Genomic DNA, 20,558 nt, shown 5'->3' with positions numbered 1-20,558 from the left:
ACTCTATTTTTGTGAATTTAAGGCATTTAAATAAAGCCAAGAGAATTTGGAAAAGCCACTCAGATTTTATAAACAAATTGATAGTCTTAAAAATCTCCAATTTCAGAAAATATATGTCTCAAGTATCTAGAAGAATATAAATCTCCATACACTTTTAAAAGCTGATCATGGTCATGTGATTGGTAATGAAGAATTACCTATGAAATGCATGCTCCAGAAAAAAGGGACTGTTTTAATTAGACTGCACATATGATAAGCCAACAGCAGCAAAACATTGCAACCATAAAATTGATTGAATTTTATTCAATCACAGAAAAACAGGATGTAGAGATCCAGATGCTATAGAGAAGGCATGATTCTTGGACCCTGAGAGATGACATTGTTTAATCGAAGGAACCCATAGTGTGCCCACCCTGCCAGATCGATTCAACTAGGCAGATACTATAGGAGACAGGTGGCTCCTTAAGCAACCAGACCATATGCCATGTAGAGCTTTATAAGTAATAGCCAGCAGCTTGAATCACACCCAGAAACAAAATAGCAACCTGTGTAAATCACAAAATATCAAGGTATGCCCATCACTGCTTACACTGCTATACTTTGGAAACGTTGGTTTGTCAAAATGGTCTTCAAGGGCAACATCAAGCAAAAGCACATTGCAGTAGTCCATGCAGCAGAAATGTTCCCATGCCAGTATTCTGTAGTAATAGAATGGGGCTACCTGATTTTTTAATATGCATGGATCTACTGTACATCCTGATGTTAGAGAAGGATGCTATGCAAAATGTTTTGAGCCAGATTTGTTCAGGCACCAAGCATCACCTTGCCCTCCACACTGCCACAACACTGGGCTCAACAGCCTTAATTCTGAACAAAGATGAATGCGAACAATATGCAACATCTGGTTTCAGATGAGAGGCATTGTTGCAGATTAAAGTTCCGATGCTTGAACATTTTATTATTAGTTATTATTATCACCCCATCAAATACCTCAGTGTCAGTTGGCCCCGGGTTGCCTTCTGGATAGAACTGCACAGTGAAAATTGGCTTGTTTTCATGCATAAGTCCCTGCAGAATTAAAAATAAGTAATAATGTTAGTCTTCTTCCTGACAACAAAAATAATTTTAAAATTACTTTTGTTTGCTCTTCTTAGCAAACCCCACATACAGTCAAGGTTAAGTATTTGATAGTTTAGAGGAAGAATTGAAATTTGTTATATCTTCAAACTGGTCCAGGAAACAGATGAGCAACTCTAGTAAACATTTACAGTAGATTCATCCCTGAAATGAGCATCGCAGCATCTGTATGATTTATTGAGTTTTGCATAAGTTTTGAATCTGTCATTCATACAACCCTACTTCTGTTATAGGAGTATCATCTATGTATTTTAAGTCCAGAATCTAACAATAAACCCAGAAATACTACAAGGTGTTTTTTTCAGAAAAGGCCTCTGAATTCCAATGAATGCAGGTTGCACTTTTGAGTAACTTTCAAAGATACACAAATAACATCATCTTTCTTTTCCCATGCCTTGCTGCAACTTCAGTTTCCATCAAGCATGCTCTATAAAATGCCCCTATTTCAACTGAAGGCTTTTGCTAACTACAGAGGGATTGCACCATGCCCAGAAGCATTTCTCCTCTCTCCCCCGTTCCCTTTCCTACATACATGCAGATGAATAAGAAATGGCTAGATACCATTTTGGATTTTTGACTGATCCCTATAAAATATTGCCTTGTATTCTCTATATAATTCCAGTACAATTTTCCAGTAATTCACCAAAGATAAATATTTCAGTGAGAAGTGGGCAAAGCATCTTTAAGAATTCATGGGATTGATAATCCAAGCAATACTGATGCCAGCCTGTTCTTTGATGAGCAGACATCAGATACCCAGAAAAAGAAGTCTTACCTCGTTGGTTTGATCATTTGCATTCACAAACAGAGGCTTCCAGCCTGAAGGGAGAGAGTTGCCATCAATTGCATATCCATGATTCTGAGCAGTAATGAAAGCTTGTCCATTTAACAGATTCATAACTGGCTGATTCTGTCCTCTGAAGAATCAGGGAGAGAAGGCATGGTTTGTTAAGGAAATCACATGTGTCAAGTGAAAGGCAAGGGAAGATAACAACAGTTAATTGATAATTCTGCCAAATTTTGCTTTGCAATTTCCCTTTGTAAAAGAGCCTATTTTATTACCTTATTCTCAAGTTGTTTGAGAATTTCTTTCAAATTTCTTTGGAGTGCTGTTTTTGAGATTATTTCATTGGAGGAAGTGAAAGAAGATGATTACATAAATCACACTACTTACCATTATTCTGAAGCATTCCTGTTTCTCACACTTTGGGGTTCTTTTGAATCATTGTTGACTCCTGGTGACTGCTAACTACCTGGAAAGCCCCTGAAGTGGTTGCCCTTGCCTGCTTCCTAGGGCTGAGAGAGAGTGACTGGCCCAAAGTCACCCCCTGGCTTTGGGCCTAAGGTGTGTAGAACTAACAACCACCTAACCTCTAACTTGATGCCTTAACCACTAGGCCAAACTGGCTCCCCTACTCAGCAGTCTGTTAAAGAGCTCCTTGGTGACATTTTCCCTTCCAAGAATGGGAAGCCAGGAAAGTTGCATAACCCTATAGAAATGGCTGCTCACTGAGAAACAGGAGAGAATGTCATTCTTGTGGTGACTTTGTTAACCAAAGGGCAAGAACACCACACTTCACATCTGAGAACTTTTCAATGTTTCTTTTGAAATAAATTGTTGAAAGGAATTTTTATTTCAATAAGTTGAATGAGAAATAGTACTGTAGAATAAATATGTGGGAACACTTCTCCGCAGCAGAGCATTATATTTAATTATATTTAAAGGCCAGAAATTCTACTGTTTGCTATTGCTCTGCAGGAAAAATGTTAAACCTAAAATAAAATTATTTCTTCAATTATTCTCTGGTCATTCAGTGTCTTTGTTACTCTCCCCCCCCCCTCCCAAGGCCAACACAATTAACCACAATAATTTTAAAATAACCCAGATTTCAGTGATATAACACAAGGAAACCGCACAAGATCCATGAAATGAGCTTCTGAAATCATAGCAACGTCTTCACTAGATGTCTATTACATGATTATTTGCTTTTTGGCAAATAATGAAGGGCCAATGGTTGCTATGGCTACTGCACTAATAGAAAGGGTAACTGCAAATGCTACAGGGTAGAAGTTACTGACTAAAATTGAGATTTTTGGCAAATGGGACTTGTCACTAAGTAAAACATATATTATAAAATAAAAAGTGTTGTTCAAATTCTGCAATTTTGAAGTGCTCTTGGAACCCTTGTTCTGCCTCTGCAGAGCTATCATATGCTACTAGTTCTGACCTCCAGCAGGTCTGTCCACTCTACTCTTACAACAGGGAGAGAGTTTTGGCAGAGAGTTTCAGGAGTTTCTGTCTGGCCAGTAACAGATTGCCCTTATTTAACCATCTCTTGCTCAGCAACTATTCAAATTTACAATGGTATTTAATGAGGAGGCTTACAGTGGGTTCTTTGGTTGCAGTCATTGCATGATTGCAATTCAGGCACTTGGCAACTAGCTTGTAATTATGATAGTTACAACATCCCTCAATCAAATGATCAATGTTTATAACTTTCTGCAGGATCCATACAAATCAATGGAGAAGTCACAAAAGGCAAGTTTATTTAAAAACCACCTGGGTTTCACCTAGCAACTGCAACTGAAACACAATCATGTGACATCAAGCCTTACAACTGCCTAACTTAGCAATGGAGTTCATATTCCCAACTGCAATTGTTAATTGAGGATTACTTGTAACATAAAAGAATACAAGTGTACACCAGACACCAACTTTGGAAGAAACTGAATGTACATTAAGTAGCAAAAAGTATGATTCTCATGAGGTACATAAATTGCTTTTTAGTAAATATGGAATTCTTTGGCTGAGTTTCTCTCGAAAAGATTGGTGCTGGATGATCATTAAAAGCACTCCTGCCTCTTGGTTCCTGAACCTGTGCACATATATGTTTCATACCTGTTTGCCATGGTCATTTTGTAGGACTTTGCTCCAGCTGCCAATCCAGTAATGAGATTCCCCATACTGGTTCCAAGTAAAGGTTCCTGGCGATCATTGTTAAGAACCTAGACAGGAAAGACTACTATCAAAAATGAGTAAAAATGGGCTTTCACCTGCAGAGATAATTAAAAAAAAACTCTTTCTGGTAATAGACAGTATTTTAAATTGATTTCTAAACAATCCCCTTTTTAAAATGATACTGCCAGCTTCTTCTCTGACAGTAATTTGCACATCTTTAATAACTATAGAAAGAGAAATTGCATCAGGGCACGTTTTTTAGTTCAAAGCGATGCAGAAAATCTGCCTTTAAAAAGGCTACTGTTTCATGCATTTTCATGCAGAGGTCTGTAGAAGCAGCAGAGGAAGCAATCCTAATTTGAATTGGGCTAGTTCTTGTGCTCCCCACCACTATTGAAGTAGGATATGAGAACTTGATATTTTTTTAAAAATCCATATATTGTTAGATTATAAGCAATTGCAGTGCAGTATCAATTAATATGCCATTTAGCAACCACTCAAATTACAGCTTGTATTGTTTTGTCACATTAGTGCTACATATTTCAATCACCCTGCTTTTGTGTATATTTCAATCGTTTAGAATTTTACTTGCTGATTTGATCTGTTAAAAACAATTGCAGGAAAATTCATTTTTGAAGAGGATCATTTGCATTTGGTTCCAACTTTTTGTGATCCAGTGGGCATCCGTTTACCAGAACTTTCTGTCAGTACAGTAACTGCTGTTTGGTCTTTTTGGTCTCTCCTGTTTATGTTATCAGTAATAGTATTAGCAAACCTGACTTCTCTTAACCTCTTTTTATCTTATCTTTCAGCCTCTTTTTCCATTGCTTTTGATTTTTTTCAAATATTTCCCAAAATACTCAAGATTAGCTCAATTATTAGTGCTTTCAATTAATTGTTCTTCTTGTGATACAAGGTATTCTCAGCAATTTTCTCCAGCATCACAAGGCATTCATTCTTTCTTGATCATCCTTTCTGGTTATCTGGTTTTTATAATTATATGTTACAATCATAATCTTGTCAATACAATTTTTGTTATTGTGCTATCTGTGAACTTGAGTATTCTGACTATTTGTCCAAGTAATAGAAGTTTTGTGTGTGTGTGTGTGTGTGTGTGTGTGTGTGTATTTCAATTGTTCAGAATGCTATTTGCTAATTTAAAATTCCCTGTGAATTTAGGAAGATAAAGTCTATTATTCCTCAACCTTCTTCTCTGTCTACTTCTACTGGGTTGGTATTGCTGACTGATGTACTGTAATCTTACAGATTGTTACAAATATGTTTAGGAGCAATCTAGCTTCTGTATTGCATTCTTTGCCCTTTAACAAAACATTCCTTATCTTCCTCACAACCAGCCACTGAAGTGTATCATCAGCATATCTGAGCTCACTGATATTTTTCCCAGTAACATTAACTGCACTTTCCATTTCTTCTCTTACATTTCTTATGATATATTCTGCATATAAGTTAAATAAACATGCTGACAGCATGCAACCTTTAATACTCCTTTCAACATTTTGAGCCATTTGCTCCATTCTAACTGTTGCTTCCTAATCATACAAATTCTTCAATTGGCAAAAGAAATAGTTTCATGCTCATGTTTTCAAGAGTTACTCCCTATTTGTGGTCTATACCACGGGTGTCAAATTTGATCGCATCACGTGACATAGCGTGACATATTGCAACATTTTTTTACTTGACAGGGAGGGCGTGGCCTGCATGTGACACCTATGGCCCACAGGTTGCCAGTTTGACATCCCTAGTCTATACAGTAAAAAATAATCAGTAAAACAAAAACAAGTATTTAGTTTTTTAATATGTTTTGTCTTTTGTATTATTCCTCGGATATTACCAATGTGGCCTTAGATGTTCTTAGATTCCTCTTCTGAATCCACGTTGTACTTTACTTGACAGGGAGTTATTGTTAAAATCTGGATTGTGTGATCTTAAGCATTATCTTACTAATGTGTGGATTAAATGCATTTGTTCAGTTTTCAAGCACTCTTTAATGGTGGCCTTTTAAATATAAATTTAGAATATAAATTGATATTTTCCACTTCATTGGCCCCCACTGAGTTTTCCATATTTGTTTTTTTTTTTTCTACAAATCTTGAGTAGTTACAAATGTTACATAGTTTTAAACAAATTTTAATCAAATTTTAGTAGCTATCAGCAATTTGGGGATCATTTTGGACATTGCTGCCACCATTTGTGCCGAACCTCCTTTGTAAATTATATCTTTGCCTTTAATTGTGTTCATCTTTGCATAAATACTTTCCCTATTTTTTAAAAAAGAAATCTTAAATAGCTCTTTTCCTTTCCTTCATTTGTTACCCTGTTTGTTTAGTTATAACTCTTTTTGTTCTTCTCTAGAATTTAGTTGGACAAATCTGTCTCTGTTTGCAATCTGTTTTCTATCTCTCTTCATATATTTTTTTTCCTTTCTTATAATTGTTATTAAAGTTTTATGATAAAAAGTTAATAAAAACTAACAAAAATATAAGAAACAAAAATGTAGGGAGAAAAAGGGGAAAGGATAAGTATTTAAAAAATAAATATCAAGAAACAACTTTCCCTTCATCAAGTCAAGTGCAAAGAATTTTAGTAAATTATCACTTTGTCTAACTTATTAATTAAACATATCTTCATCCCCTATCATCTTTTATCCCTTACCAAATAATAAAGTCCTTTTGTTAAAATAAAGCCTTTTGATAAGATTAATTTAATTAGCAAAAGTCCATTTATACATACACACATACTTATATGTGCGTATATATGTGTGTATGTGTGTATGTGTATAACATACACATATTATATAACATATACATATATGTATATACACCTTAAACAACAAATCCTTTTCATGTTCCTTTCCTTTTTCTAGCACGGTAATATTTTTCTCTAAAAATAAAAAAATAAAACAAAAATACCTTCTTCCTACTGTATATCTCATTTCATCTCATATCTATAAACATTTTTAAGCCTCATCATTCAAACTTACTCAAGAAAAATTCCATTAAGACGTACTAGAAACAACATATTGAAAATCTTGATCTTCAATCCCTTCAAATACTGTCCCACAAGTTAATTTCCTATCACACCCACCTGTTTCATCTAGCCGGCCTGGCCTAATTCCAGTTTTCCCTTCTCAGTTTGTATTTTTAAATTTTATGGTTTGGTTTTAAGGTTTAAGTTTTTAATTCTTATAAATTTGTACAGGGGATATTTAATTCAATTTTAGTTATGTATATTATCGAGTGTATGGTTTTTAAATTTGTACCTGTACACCGCCCCGAGTCCCTTCGGGGAGAGGGGGCGGTCTAGAAGTTTAATAAATAAATAAATAAATAAATAAATAAATAAATAAATAAATAAATAAATAAATAAATAAATAAATAATAAATAAATAAATAAATAAATAAATAAATAAATAAATAAATAAATAAATAAATAAATTTTCTTTTCAGAAAATCCTTCACGGGTTTAACAGTTTCCTTCAATTTTAAGAAGGAAAGGGAATACTACTTTCTCTAAGAAATTGTGTGTGTGTGTGTGTGTGTGTGTGTGTGTGTGTGTGTGTACATATGTTTTTGATTTATTTATTTATATTTATTTATTTATTTATAGAGCTGGATTTTGTATTTGGGTTTCTTAAGATGTTGGCTATTTTTTGGTCAGTGTTGAAGGCTGTCTTGATATTGTGTTTGTGGAGAATTTTGCTGAGGTGCCTTTGATGCAAGGGAGGAGGGCGATGTCATTGTCCTGTTCTGTGTCTTGGTTTTTGGGGGGAGTCTCCCTTTGGATTAGGTTGGTAATTGTTTTTCTTTGGAATCCATTGGAGATTAATATGTTTGTGAGAGTGTGTAATTCAGTTTTTAGGTGGTCTTTGTCGGCTAGGCATTTGGTTCTGGAGATGAGGATCTTGGCTACAGAGTTGTATGGTTCCCTCATCTCCAGAACCAAACGCCTAGCCGACAAAGAAATTAATTTTGAGGGAACCAGGTTAATCTCCAAAAAAGAACACTTCAACAAGGGAATAATTATGGAAGCTATCGAAATAGAGAAACACCCCCACAACATGAATAAACGTGACGATACCTCCCGCCTACCAGACATCTAGAAACCAACCCTAGACAACAAACGAGCCCCACCCACCACTCAGGCTGTTACAACACGAAACAACAATAGACACACAGCCAGCACCAATCAGCACCAATCTACCAATCATGATACAACCATACAACCAATCATTCCACTTACTGAAACAAAGCCAGCACTCCACACCCCGCCACCAAGATTTATAGAAAGATGGCAGCTCCAATCACATTTTAAGCCCAAAACCCAGCCTGAAGATGGCGAGTGAGACCTCGCTGAAACATTGCCAAGACAATCTCAATCTTACACAGGAAAAGACCCGAATACAACAAGACCAGCATACCTACACCGTGAAAATCAACAAAAACATATATATAATATACATATATATAATATCTTATCTATAACCAAATCTTTAAATCCTAAATGCCAGTCAAGAAAAATTCATTTAACATTACTAGAGTAAACATATATTTTAACTGTGATCAATTAAACCAATTTTCTATTCCTTATTTCTGCTTTAAAAATCATTTTTAAATGTTTATTCCTTTTAAGTAGTATCTCAAAAGTTGATTTCCTTTCATTTTCTCTTGATCTTTTCTCAGGAGTTCTTTCATTACACATGTCCTTTGTAACTCCAAGATAAGTTGTCCAAGTCGTTCTTCTGAGTTTAACTCTACACACAGCCAAGTCACTCTTGTAATTTATTTGTATGTCCCTTTTAGCTATTAAAACATCAGCTGGTTTCATTTGTAAATCCTGTGTAACATCTTTTCCATATCATTACTGTAGGCTGCCATTTTTAACTCATATCCAAAACAGACTGATTCTCAGTTGTATTGTCTTCTATCTCCTTTTAAAACCCTTTTTTATAATAGCACACAATCTTGAGATAAAGGTTTGAGTATATTGTTGCCAGATATTCTTGAATTCTTTCAGAGTTAAATTATTCTCCATTTTGTATCAGTGGGTTTCTTCTCCTTTAATTGAAATCTTTATTTTTTTCTAGGTGCCTCTAATGACTTATCTTCATATCTCCTTTTATAGTGCTTTGCTCTAATCCATCACGTTCTTCATCTTTATTTCAAGAGTAGTATTTTAATGAAATGCAAATAAAGAAACAAACCATGGGTAATGTAAGTCAACAGCATCGTAACAAAAACATTTATTCCAATATATACACTTTACCTTCCTGACATTTTCAATTAATTCTGGTGCTTGGGTTGGATCACCAGGGCCTCCAGAAATGAAAAGTCCATCATAGTCCATTGAGGTGAAATCATGATTCCAAGGCACTAAATGAACTTCAGCACCTCTCTGACAACAAAAGAGGATGGATGGCATCAAAGGTTGTTAGGCAATTAACTAGATTATATGCAATGCAACTAATAGGATACATTCTTGAGTCTGAATATGAGAAAAACCCATTCCAATATACCCCACTTAGATTTGGTTGGTTGCAAGCAAATGGAAAAATGAGTTTTCTCTTTTCATAATCACTGTGTGATTGAAAATGAAGTATAAATAATTGAATGTAATATTCACTTTTAGCAGTATTAAATAGTATCCCACTACTAGAGCATTTCTCTATAAAGAATTATTATTAATTGTACACTAGAGGTAGAGGTTACAATAACTATATACAAAGAGGTAGTTCTTGCTTAATATGGGTTTAATATATATTTAATTGTTCTCAAATAAAGGCAGTCCTCATTTAGGGACCACAATTGGGACTGGCAATTCAGCCATTAGGCACTTAGCCAGTAGCTAAGTGAAACTGTGACTGTGCTCATGATTTTACTCCAGTTTTCCTTTGCTTTGCAGGCCTGCAAAGGTCATCAATAAGAGGTATCAAAGTTGGTTTTGAAACAAAAATGGTTCCATCACCATTGTAACTGCAGGCACTGTCTAAGGCAGTTGCTGAACAAGGTCTAGATTTAATGTATTTAAAATAAAGTCTTTAAAATAAATGTGCAAGGTTGTTTTCAGGATAAAATAAAGTGAAAGCACATTGTACATAAGTATGAGCCCCTCCGATAAGTGGATCACATCCCTGGAGTGGTCACAGTTGTTGCCTTTTTCAATATGGTAGTCCATCATGAGAAGAAGCCTTTCCCTCCCCATAAATGTGTGCATATGCACATACAAATACACACACATTCAAACAACTCCAATAAGAATTGAATGTATCAATGTCAGTATTTCAGATTGCTGCAAAATGAAATGCTGTTTGAGAAATTAGCAAGCCGGGCTTTCCAGTTAGTCATGAATAAACTAATAAACCACAGATACATAGGAAAGGAGTCAATATTTTTTTAAGAAACATGTTGATTTACCTTTACTAGCAAACGAACAGCATTGTGCTTCAATCCACAATCCACAGCTACAATTTTGATTGGATTCCCTTTGCCATATATTCTGACCTCCTTCACACATGTTAGGAAAAAGAAAAAACATTATTGTATGCTTATTTGTTAATTAGAGATTTGCATCAGGTGAAGATAACTCACACCAAATCAAACTTTTTAATTGCTGTTTAATTGATTATACTGGTTGTTTATGCCACTCAGAGTCACATTTGTGAGATGGGTAGCTATATAAATCAGATGAACAAATAAACAGGTTAGGACAGAGTCAACATTAATTCAAAGCATTTGATGAATTTTGCTTTATCTGAATTACTCCTGAATTTATCTAGGGTTATTTTTTTATTAAGAATCAGTACTCCCTGAAAATCATCATCTTCTGCAATGTAATGTATATTCTGATTCTCTTCTATTAAGAAGCTTACATCATCTCACAGAGAATCCGCAGCAATCAAGCCTTTATTCAAATACTGGAATAATGTAGGCTTCCTCAGCCTGAGGAAAGGTGCCCCGTTGTATATCTTGGGATGTGGGTTCGTGCTACAAATATATTGAGATGTCCTTTATACAGACAGGTATAGATAGAGGTATAAATTAATCTCTTCATGTAATTGAATTTGACTCTCATAAACAATACTATAATGACTTGCTATTGTCTTCTTCTGGAGTTCACATCTGTATAGCTCCAATTAGTATCATTCCTGTAGTCTGCTTGGCACAAAAGGGAAGAGGACTTGGAGGAGGAGAACCAGTAATAGTATTAGTAGTAGCAGAAGCTATTGTGAGAGGCAGAAGTGATTTTCCCAGCAACTTCTTCAATCTTTTTTTTCATTTCATTACCTACTGATTCAGTTTGTGAAATGCCCCTAAGATCTATGTAATTACGTAGGAAGGTAGTGCTGAGAATGTCATATTTTAATATTTTAAGCTGCTATCTTCTGCTTTTAGCATGAATAATAAAAGTAGAATCCTATTGGTTGAGAATGGGGAGCCATCTCCACCAGATTTGTCTTCACTAGAATGGCTATGCAGATCCACTTCATGAGTAGGACATGAAGCTTCCCTACATGCCCTACCCTAAAACCTTTCCAGATATTCAAACATACCATTTTTAACTTTAATTTAATTTACGTTACCACTTCCTCTTTTCAGAGCAGGTTAAGAGAATAAAATGCATAGTACATACAGTTTTTAGCTATCTTAACTAAAATGCTGTGTATTCCTCCTTTACACTTTTTTCCTTAGCAACAACCCATCCACTTTATGTTCAGTTAGAACTTTTCTTGGCTCTAGCCAAAGGTGGTGCCTTTGCTACAAATAACAGGGTATGTATTCAAGCTATCTGGTGGGCACCAGGCTACAGAAGAGCCATCTATCTCTTTTGCACATCTATGGCCATCATTTCATTACTTCTTATATAAGAGACCTTTGTGTAAATTATGTAATTTGCAAAACACACACACACAAATCTCTTCGAAAATCTTTTCTGAATCTACTGCCCAATGTTAATTTCACTGAGTGGCTGTCTTCTAGTATTAGGAGAAAAGTAAAAAGGAATTCATTCTATCCTATTCTATGTTTTCGTTCATGTTTTAATAATCTTCTAGTCATATAAATAGAATTCTGCCCTTTCAGGAACTTTGTGCAAATTATCATTATATGCTCAATGCTCACCCTTACTGCCCCCACATTGATATAGATCAATTGACAAGTTATTGGTAGTTCTTAAGGCTGCCTATATTTTATTTCTGTTACAGCAATACGCAAATCAGCATTCCTCATCGTCATCAAATCCATTGGATTTAAGACAACTGTGATTTTAAATGCACATTTTCCCAAAGTCCACGTCTGATCTACTGCTGAGCAAACTATTTTTATCTGTTTAATAACCCCCTTTTAATCAGGCTCTTTTGGCATACCGATATTTCACAGCTGGAAGGCTTCATGAAAAGATGATAATATCTTAACAGAATCATTTCACAAGTGAATTACCACTATTCTGGAGTTAAATAGAAGCTTCTCAGAGGAAAAGAAAGAAGCAGACCTAAAGAGAACATGTGAACTACTAAAGCAAAAGTCCTATCTGCAATTTAAAATTTTGGACTCATCCAGACGTCTAGTGCACCATACAATACAGAGCTTCTCAGTCCCTTCAATCTCCAACATATCTGGAATGCCAAAGGCTACATGCCAGATTGTATGATTCCTAGACAACAACTACAGACCCAAATCTTTATAGTTCCTATTATGAAGAAAGAAGAGAAATCTTATTGTGACAGTTCTTACATAATATACATTTACATCTTTGGCTGAAATCTCTAGTTCCTGGATATGCAGGAAATGACACAAATGGACTTCCACCAGTAATACCATGAACTTCCAAGAGATATTATAAGTTCAAGAAGATACCACACAGCATTCCTTTTTTCAAATGTTACTTAGCAAGGGACAACTATCACCTGATACAAAAGAACAGAAAGCACTAAGGTTTATTACTCCTGATCTGTTCACACAGTTTGACATAAAACTTTAAACTTCATATGTGGAAAACCAGATTAAAAGGAAAAAAAGACACAAGCAAGCCTCTATTACGTCTAACCTGACCTTCATTCATACTCTGTGGAAATAACCTTAGCCCTTTGAAATGTCAAGGAAATTATTAAATTTACTCTAGTCTCCCGACTCTGAAAATGCAGAAAAAGAAATAAGGAAAATTAAATAATTTGTTGCAGTTTCAATATATTCTGACGAGCTGCCTATTGCTTCATTAAAAATATTATCAGATTCTTCTAACCTATTATTGATAATAAAAATGCTTAAATGTTATCATAAATTGATTTATATGAAAACCATTTCTTGATAGTGGAAGTGCTGGGCTGGGCAGCCCTTATAATTCTAAATTATAAATATAATATAGTATAATATAATAAGATCATTGTGTGCTATAATTGAATAGCTTGGTTAATTGTCAGCTTTATTTTCGATGCTACTTTATAACTCTATAAAATAAAGTTGTAAAGATAATGGGATCACGTGAGTTGTGTTCATCTCATATCTACACCTGCTAGTTTCAGTGTCTTTGTCACTCATTCTTTGTACTAGCACAGATTATCAACGTCATCCACTTCTGGTGATAATTAATTCTGTGAAATAGTTAAAAATGGAACAAATTTTTAGATCTCAAAGTCGTCTTCTTATTTTATACCCTTTAATTATTTTTTTAAGGATAGCAAATAGAATATTCATTTAGCTGGTAAAAGAAATCAGTTCTACATACAATTCTGAAAATAATCCAGCCAGCTATTTGGAGAAACATTAAATTCATTCCCTCAGATGTATATCCTACTGGGTGAACTGAGCCTCTTTTCTGTCCAATATCCTTATAACTTCACTCATTCCAACATGCTCATCTCTGGGTGCAATAGCCTTAAGGTTAAAAACCAATATGAGGAGATGTCAGGTTATTTAGGAGAAAAAGGAGAAAAAGATTTAGCTCTAAATTTATATGAACTGGCACATTTCAGGTTCAATATAAATCTATAACTGAAGACTCAGGTTGAATGTTCTTGAATGGATTTTGTATCAGTAGTACCAAAGTCAAGCGTCTTGAAGATCATTGTCAGGCCTGCAGTCATATTCCTTTTAAGATCTTTGGCCTGCCACACTCTCTATTATTTTACTATGCTGTTTCATTAGTGGGGTAATTGGAGGGGGAATAGTAAAGAGTAGAATGTGTTGTTGTCAAAATAAAACATTCCTTTTTAGAAGCCCAAGGTCATTCTTTGTTTCCGCACCTCTGCCCCTGACTAGATGGGTGGAAATGCCAGCTTGGCAGTGGAAGATTGGACCATGCGATGGACTTGTGGGCGTGGGGCAAGATCATGAACTTTCAACTGGGTGGAAAACCTAGGAAGCTTTCAGATTTGGGTTTTCTACAAATGTGCCAACATGTCTCTCTTAATAAATTGGAATTTTGAGGAAAGTTTTGCCTTGAACTCTGATTTAATTTTGGATGATATTTGGAACACTGACAATCATGGGAACTAAACCATATGGCCTCACAAATGGCATATTTGCAGCTAGAAATGTCAAAGAAGCCAGCTTGTTATCCCATCTTGCTTAGAAAATATATAATTAATATTCTACTTCTATTTCATACAACTGTATTTGCTTCACTTTGAAAAACTAGAATTCTATGTCACAAACATTTATACTTACTCTATAGATCTGCATATATATTTTTCAGAATAGTTGGGGGCTATTTTAATTTCTGTCATGATAATTCAAAATGTATCACACATTTATAGCTTACTGTTATAGCTTACTGTTCACTTATATGAAGGATGTTGCTGCATGGAACATATTGAATTGAAAGGAAAATTAATGAGAACAGGATTTGTTCTAATTCAAGAAAATCTAAAAATTTAGATTGGAGCTCTAATTAATTTAAGCTGATTTCATTGGGAAGTTAATAAGCTTTTATTCTGGAAAAAAATCAGCAATTATTATCTTCTGTAAAATGTTTATCTTATTATGCTTGGCAGGACAGACCTTGGCAATAAGCCTCCCTTTTGTCATGTTGTCTTTTTCTAAGCTAACATAATGGGGAATAGTTCACACAAAATTGCAATTAGTAGTAGCAGCCCTAGGATAAGGCAAACCTGTATATAAATTATTGTAATAAATAAACAAACAAAATTGTGTTGGTTTTTCTAGTGATTTTTGAAGGTTTTATTAAGTCCATACTTTTATGCAAACATAATTAATATTTGTAGTTCCAAAACTAATATAACAACATTATCTTTCAGTTTTTGACATGTTTCATTACTGCAAAATCCACACAAGATTGTTTATTTACTAAATATTTCAGCATGTATAAGTTCCTTTCCCATAATAGATCAGTCTTCTAAGCAGGTGCATGAATAGATATAACTAAGTCATATCCTTGCTAAATTCATGTGTAAAGCTCCTATTTTCCTTGCTTGCTTTTTTATTTATATATTTCCATTCAAATGGCAGTCCACTCAAAACCATGACTCTAGGTGGCTAATAATTAAAAATTCTACAAACAATAACTTAACAATATACTTATAATTGGCAGCTGAAATAAAACAAGTAAAATCATTGGATCAGCATCAACATAACCATTTCATAATCATAAACTACTTAGCTTATATTAAACAGCTGCTATAGAAACATCTGGAAGACCCTTATAAGGGCAACAAATATGTCAATTGATCCACTTGAATTTCCTTTTGCCCTATAAATTCTCTCATTTACTTAGTCTTGCATTGTCTTCAACAATTGCACAATTCAAAGGAGTCTAGAGTAATAGTTTTCAGAAGTGAAGGTTTTAATAAAGTTTCGTTTTATTTTGAAAAACAACAGACTATTTTTGATAGTAAGATTTGGCTCTTCTCACTGTAACAAATGTAACCAAATGGAAATTGGGGTTAATTTAATCTTTCTCTCTAACTTGGAAGTAATATTATGCATGTGCTTGTATGCATGATTGCCAAGTGCATTTTGTAGAGACTTGGTGAAATAAACCATCCTGGGTTTGTAGTGTACAAAAACATGGATACGGCATTCAGTAAGACATCCCATTTGATGAAGGACATGAATAAAATCTATCATATCTCTTTTCAAGCAAAACAGTGAATAAATAAAATAGAGAATGGTCCATCATAACAAAGACAAAAGCCTCTGATTCAAAAGATTTAACCCCCCACCCACCCACAAAAGTTTTATAATTGTGTAGTAATAGCAGAAAAAGTTCCCCGTGTCATCTTACCTTCATAGTCAAGTTATCAAGAAACTTAAAGACATTCTCCCCACTTCTAGGATGAAGATAATTCATTTCAGAGGAAACAAAGATCATAAACCGATGATGAGAACCCATGGCCTAGCCTTCTTTCCAAATTAAACTTGTTCTAATCACATAATCATGAGGCCCCATGATGGTGCTTGGCTCATCCCAAACAATATACACAGCTTTCAAAATTCTCATCATCATGATAATCAAAAGTAGGACAACAGAAGGAACTGCTGTACTTCTACAATGTCTCGACTGAGAATGGAATATTTACCTTTGTTGATACTTCAGCAATTAAGTTTTTCTTGTTTGGATCCAAAAATTCCACTGGCTGACCCTCAAATTCAATCTTTCCAAGAATAGTTCCCTGTTCAATTAAAAAAATATATTGTTATCAGATATCTAAGGACAAAGGACATTTTCATACCACTATCTTTCTACTTCCCAAATGTCCAAAACAATTCTATGGTGACTCCGCATTACAAAGAAAATTTCACCTTTGTCCCAGCCTCACATAAATCACAGCAAAGCCAGAAAAACAAATTCTCGAAATCATTCAATATAAAGTAATTGCAATAGTCCAAAGCTGGTTCCAAGTCACCACTAAGTGCCTATGTGGAGTACCCAAAAGTCAAAATAGTTGCCTTACTTAATCTTTCTATATATAAATTAAAGACAACTGAAATAAAGAGCAGAAATAATCTGTCACAGACCTAACACCATTCTTATTGAATTATCTCAAAATCCCAAATTCTTCAGATTTTTTGGGAAAAAGTTCGGGGAGAGACCTATGAGGCTTAATGCCACCATGATCCGATTTGCTATAATTCCCATAATGAGAAGAAAAAATGTATTTGCCTTGAATTCTGTCCAAAAGCCCATTTATTTCTATTTTTTTTTAAACTAAAAGTATCAAGAAACAGAAAAAAATATATTCTGTTTTACAAGGTATAAAGGATGTAGGTGAAAGAGTTCAACTCAGCTTAAACCAAGCAAGAACCATTCTGAAATTTAATATTAAAAATCATGGGTATGGTTTACTTCATATTTGAAGGAAGTTTATGATGGTTATTTTCATGTGCTAAATTATTTCAGTTTGATCTTTTGAAGCATTTTTTTTAAAATCTGTGGATTTCATGTTTTCAGTTTTCAAGGAAAAAGCAACTTGACAATTTAATTCAGAAAAGTGTCAATAGAAAGGAAAATATTTTCTCTTGTCAACCTTATTATTTTGCTTTTTACTTTAATATCCACTTAGAGAAGACTATGATTAAGTCAAAGGTTTGTGAACTATTTTGTAGTTTTTATTTATCCCAAAATAATTTGGAAAATTTTATTATAAAAGCCAACTTTTCAATAACTTGATTTTGTCTACCTTGTCTCGAATTATTTTAGAAAGCATCCTGGTGTCAATCCCATAAAGAGCTGGTATCTGGGGGAAAAACAAGTGTTAGTATACTAAAAATTAAAAATAGAAACTTCTGATAATTCCATCTGATTATGGAAATTAATTTATTAATTCATTTATTACATATATAATATAAACATATCACAAATATAATTTCTATACACAAATATAATTTCTATATGTCATACTAAAATATCAATAAGTGCTATATGTTGAATATTTTTTATATTCAGTGAAAGCTGCTATCAAAGATGGACTTTCATTTTTTTTCAATCATAGCAAAGAAACAATGATGACTAATAAATTAACAATGTCATAAAAACTGAGCTTTCAATCCTGTATAGTTACTTTCATCTACAAACCAGTCAAAATATCATAACATCAACATGATCAGTATAACACAAGAGAAGGCATGTAGGTTTTTGACTTGCCAATATTTCTGTTAAAAGAATCCTGGAAAATGTATTTCTAAGGGGAGATAGGGTTTAAAGAGAAGTGTACTTTATAAAGTTATTTTGAACCGATAACACATAATTTCCATAATTTCTCTCAAAGATTCTGGGCTCCGTATAGAACCAGGAAAGAAATTGTAATATCAAGCTAGGTTCTTCTCCACTGGTGTAAAGAGAAAGAGAAACACTTTTTTGTTTAAAAAAAACCCTGCAAAAAGTCCACTGAAGTGCAGTTTCCAGGTTGTTGTTAATCTAGTAAATAAGAATAGAAAAGAGACATCTTCTTTGATTTCTACAATACAGTAAAACACAAATCGCTATTAATATTATAAAAATATTTTCCATAGGAAATATATTCTGCCTCACCTTTTCTTCTTTCAGCCATTCAGCCAGAGTTTTGACTGCCCGCCAGTGATTGTATTCATTGCTGTAGTCCAGCACCAGCAAGCCTGAAACCTATGAAGACAACATAAACTATTTTAAAAGTGTTTTAAAACAATGCTTAGCAGTAAAGGATTAATTCCAAGTCTGTTTTACTAAGGGCATGGTCTAGAGCAGGGATCCCCAACCCCCAGTACTGGGCCATGGCCTGTTGGGACCCAGGTCACACAAGCACATGATCACGCGAAGTTGCATTTGCACAAGCAATGTTAAGTTAGTAACATGGCTATTAAGTAGCACAGAGAGGGCCTCCTCCAGGTGCCGTCCACCAGACAGTGTCGAGGGGCGGCGCCTAGGAGTAGAGCCTTCTCTGTGGCGGGCCCAGCCCTGTGGAATGACCTCCCCCCGGATATTAGGAATACCTCTGACCTCCGCTCCTTTCGTGTAAAGCTCAAGACCCACCTTTTTCAAGTTGCTGGCCTGGCTCAACTTTGATCCAACTATATCGCTCCTGACGGGTTTTTTATTTGGGGTATTTTAATTGCATTCAATTTATTTAGGGTTTTTTAAACATTGTGTTTTTACTTGTTTTTATCTATCAGTTCACCTCCTCCTTGTATATGTCGTATATATGTCTTGGTATATGTTTTGTTATATGTATGTCGATATATTTATTTCCTATGTTTTGTTGTACGCCGCCCCGAGTCCTTCGGGAGAGGGTGCGGCTAAGAAATAAATATTTATTATTATTATTATTAAGTGAATCTGGAAACTGCTAATCAGAAGGTTGCAAACATTGATCAAATGACCCAAGATACAGCAACTATTATAAATATATTCCAGTTGCTAAGTGTCAGAATCTTGACCACGTGACCATGGGGAAGCTGCAATGGTCATAAGTGTGAAAAACAGTCATAAGTCATTTTAAATGCTGTTGTAATTTTGAACAGTCACTAAATGAATGATTGCAAGTCAAAGACTATTTGTAATGTAGTCACTATTGGCACCATCAGGGATTTTTGTTTAAATAAAACAAGGAGGTTTTGAATGAGGTGTTACAGGGTTTTTTGCTTACCTTGATGCCATCAGACTCCAAATATCTCCTGAGGCCAATTTCATCTAAAGCAGCTGTGTCAGGGACACCACCATTTCCTATGATGGGATTGACCAGTGTGAGGATCTGCCCATGGTAGCTGGGATCAGTCAGACTTTCAGTGTATCTGGATTTAGCACAATAGGAAATTTTTTTTCTAGATTAAAATCCACACAAAATTAATACTCCCTGCCAGATCAGCAGGCTAGAAGACAGAATATAAGAAGCCAGGTTAACTGTTTTATTGAACTGTTGATTTGGCTGGAAATATTAACACTTTCTAATTGGAGAGGGGAAGTTAAATATTGCCATTTTTGCTATTAATTATGATAAATTGACCAATGAAAGAAATTATAGTCAATTAATTGTCTGTAAACAATATGCACCTAAAGATTTGAAGGGAAAAATTCCCATTCAGTCTGATACAACATTTGTGCAAGTGATAGCTACCAAGAAATGTTCCCCTTCAACTCATGAACTTCATTTTTATATGGATATATATCACAGTACTCAAAAATGAACTATTCTTGGTGTCTTTGTAAAGGCACCAGCATTCTTCAGGATGATTTACACAGGCTAAATAGAATTTATTTCATTGTTATTTAAATTATATATAATTGAAGTGCCATATTATTTCTCAAATATCAGCAAATTGCAAGAAGCGTTTTTTTGGAATGTAGACGTCCCTGTGAAAAGATGGATTGTTGCACACAGGAAAACACTTTAACTAATCCAGAGTGGTAGTGAGCTGATATCAACAATTAAATGTATTAATCAATTAAGAGAAATGATGTGTCAGATTAAACAATTGGTATAAAATATGTCAGACTATGTTTTTGTAATTTTTGCAGA

The 20,558-nt window shown here is 34.4% G+C and overlaps 1 protein-coding gene across 4 annotated transcripts in view; it reads right to left on the bottom strand.

Annotated features, from left to right (window-relative positions):
* CPS1 (carbamoyl-phosphate synthase 1) overlaps positions 1–20,558 on the bottom strand; it is a 177,952-nt gene that overhangs the window by 144,021 nt on the left and 13,373 nt on the right. For all 4 annotated transcript variants that reach the window (XM_081937064.1, XM_081937065.1, XM_081937066.1 and 1 more), the window contains exons 3-11: positions 19,689–19,833; positions 18,599–18,688; positions 17,748–17,804; positions 16,647–16,739; positions 10,528–10,617; positions 9,380–9,508; positions 4,037–4,143; positions 1,913–2,054; positions 991–1,068 (exon numbers count right to left, since the gene is read on the bottom strand). In XM_081937064.1, the coding sequence (XP_081793190.1) occupies positions 991–1,068; positions 1,913–2,054; positions 4,037–4,143; positions 9,380–9,508; positions 10,528–10,617; positions 16,647–16,739; positions 17,748–17,804; positions 18,599–18,688; positions 19,689–19,833 (931 nt within the window). The remainder of the gene's footprint in view (positions 1–990; positions 1,069–1,912; positions 2,055–4,036; positions 4,144–9,379; positions 9,509–10,527; positions 10,618–16,646; positions 16,740–17,747; positions 17,805–18,598; positions 18,689–19,688; positions 19,834–20,558) is intronic.

Source organism: Natrix helvetica (genome assembly GCF_964273705.1).
Source record: "Natrix helvetica genome assembly, chromosome: 1".
NCBI classification, from domain to species: domain Eukaryota; kingdom Metazoa; phylum Chordata; class Lepidosauria; order Squamata; family Natricidae; genus Natrix; species Natrix helvetica.
This window is presented reverse-complemented; position numbering and strand designations above follow the sequence as displayed.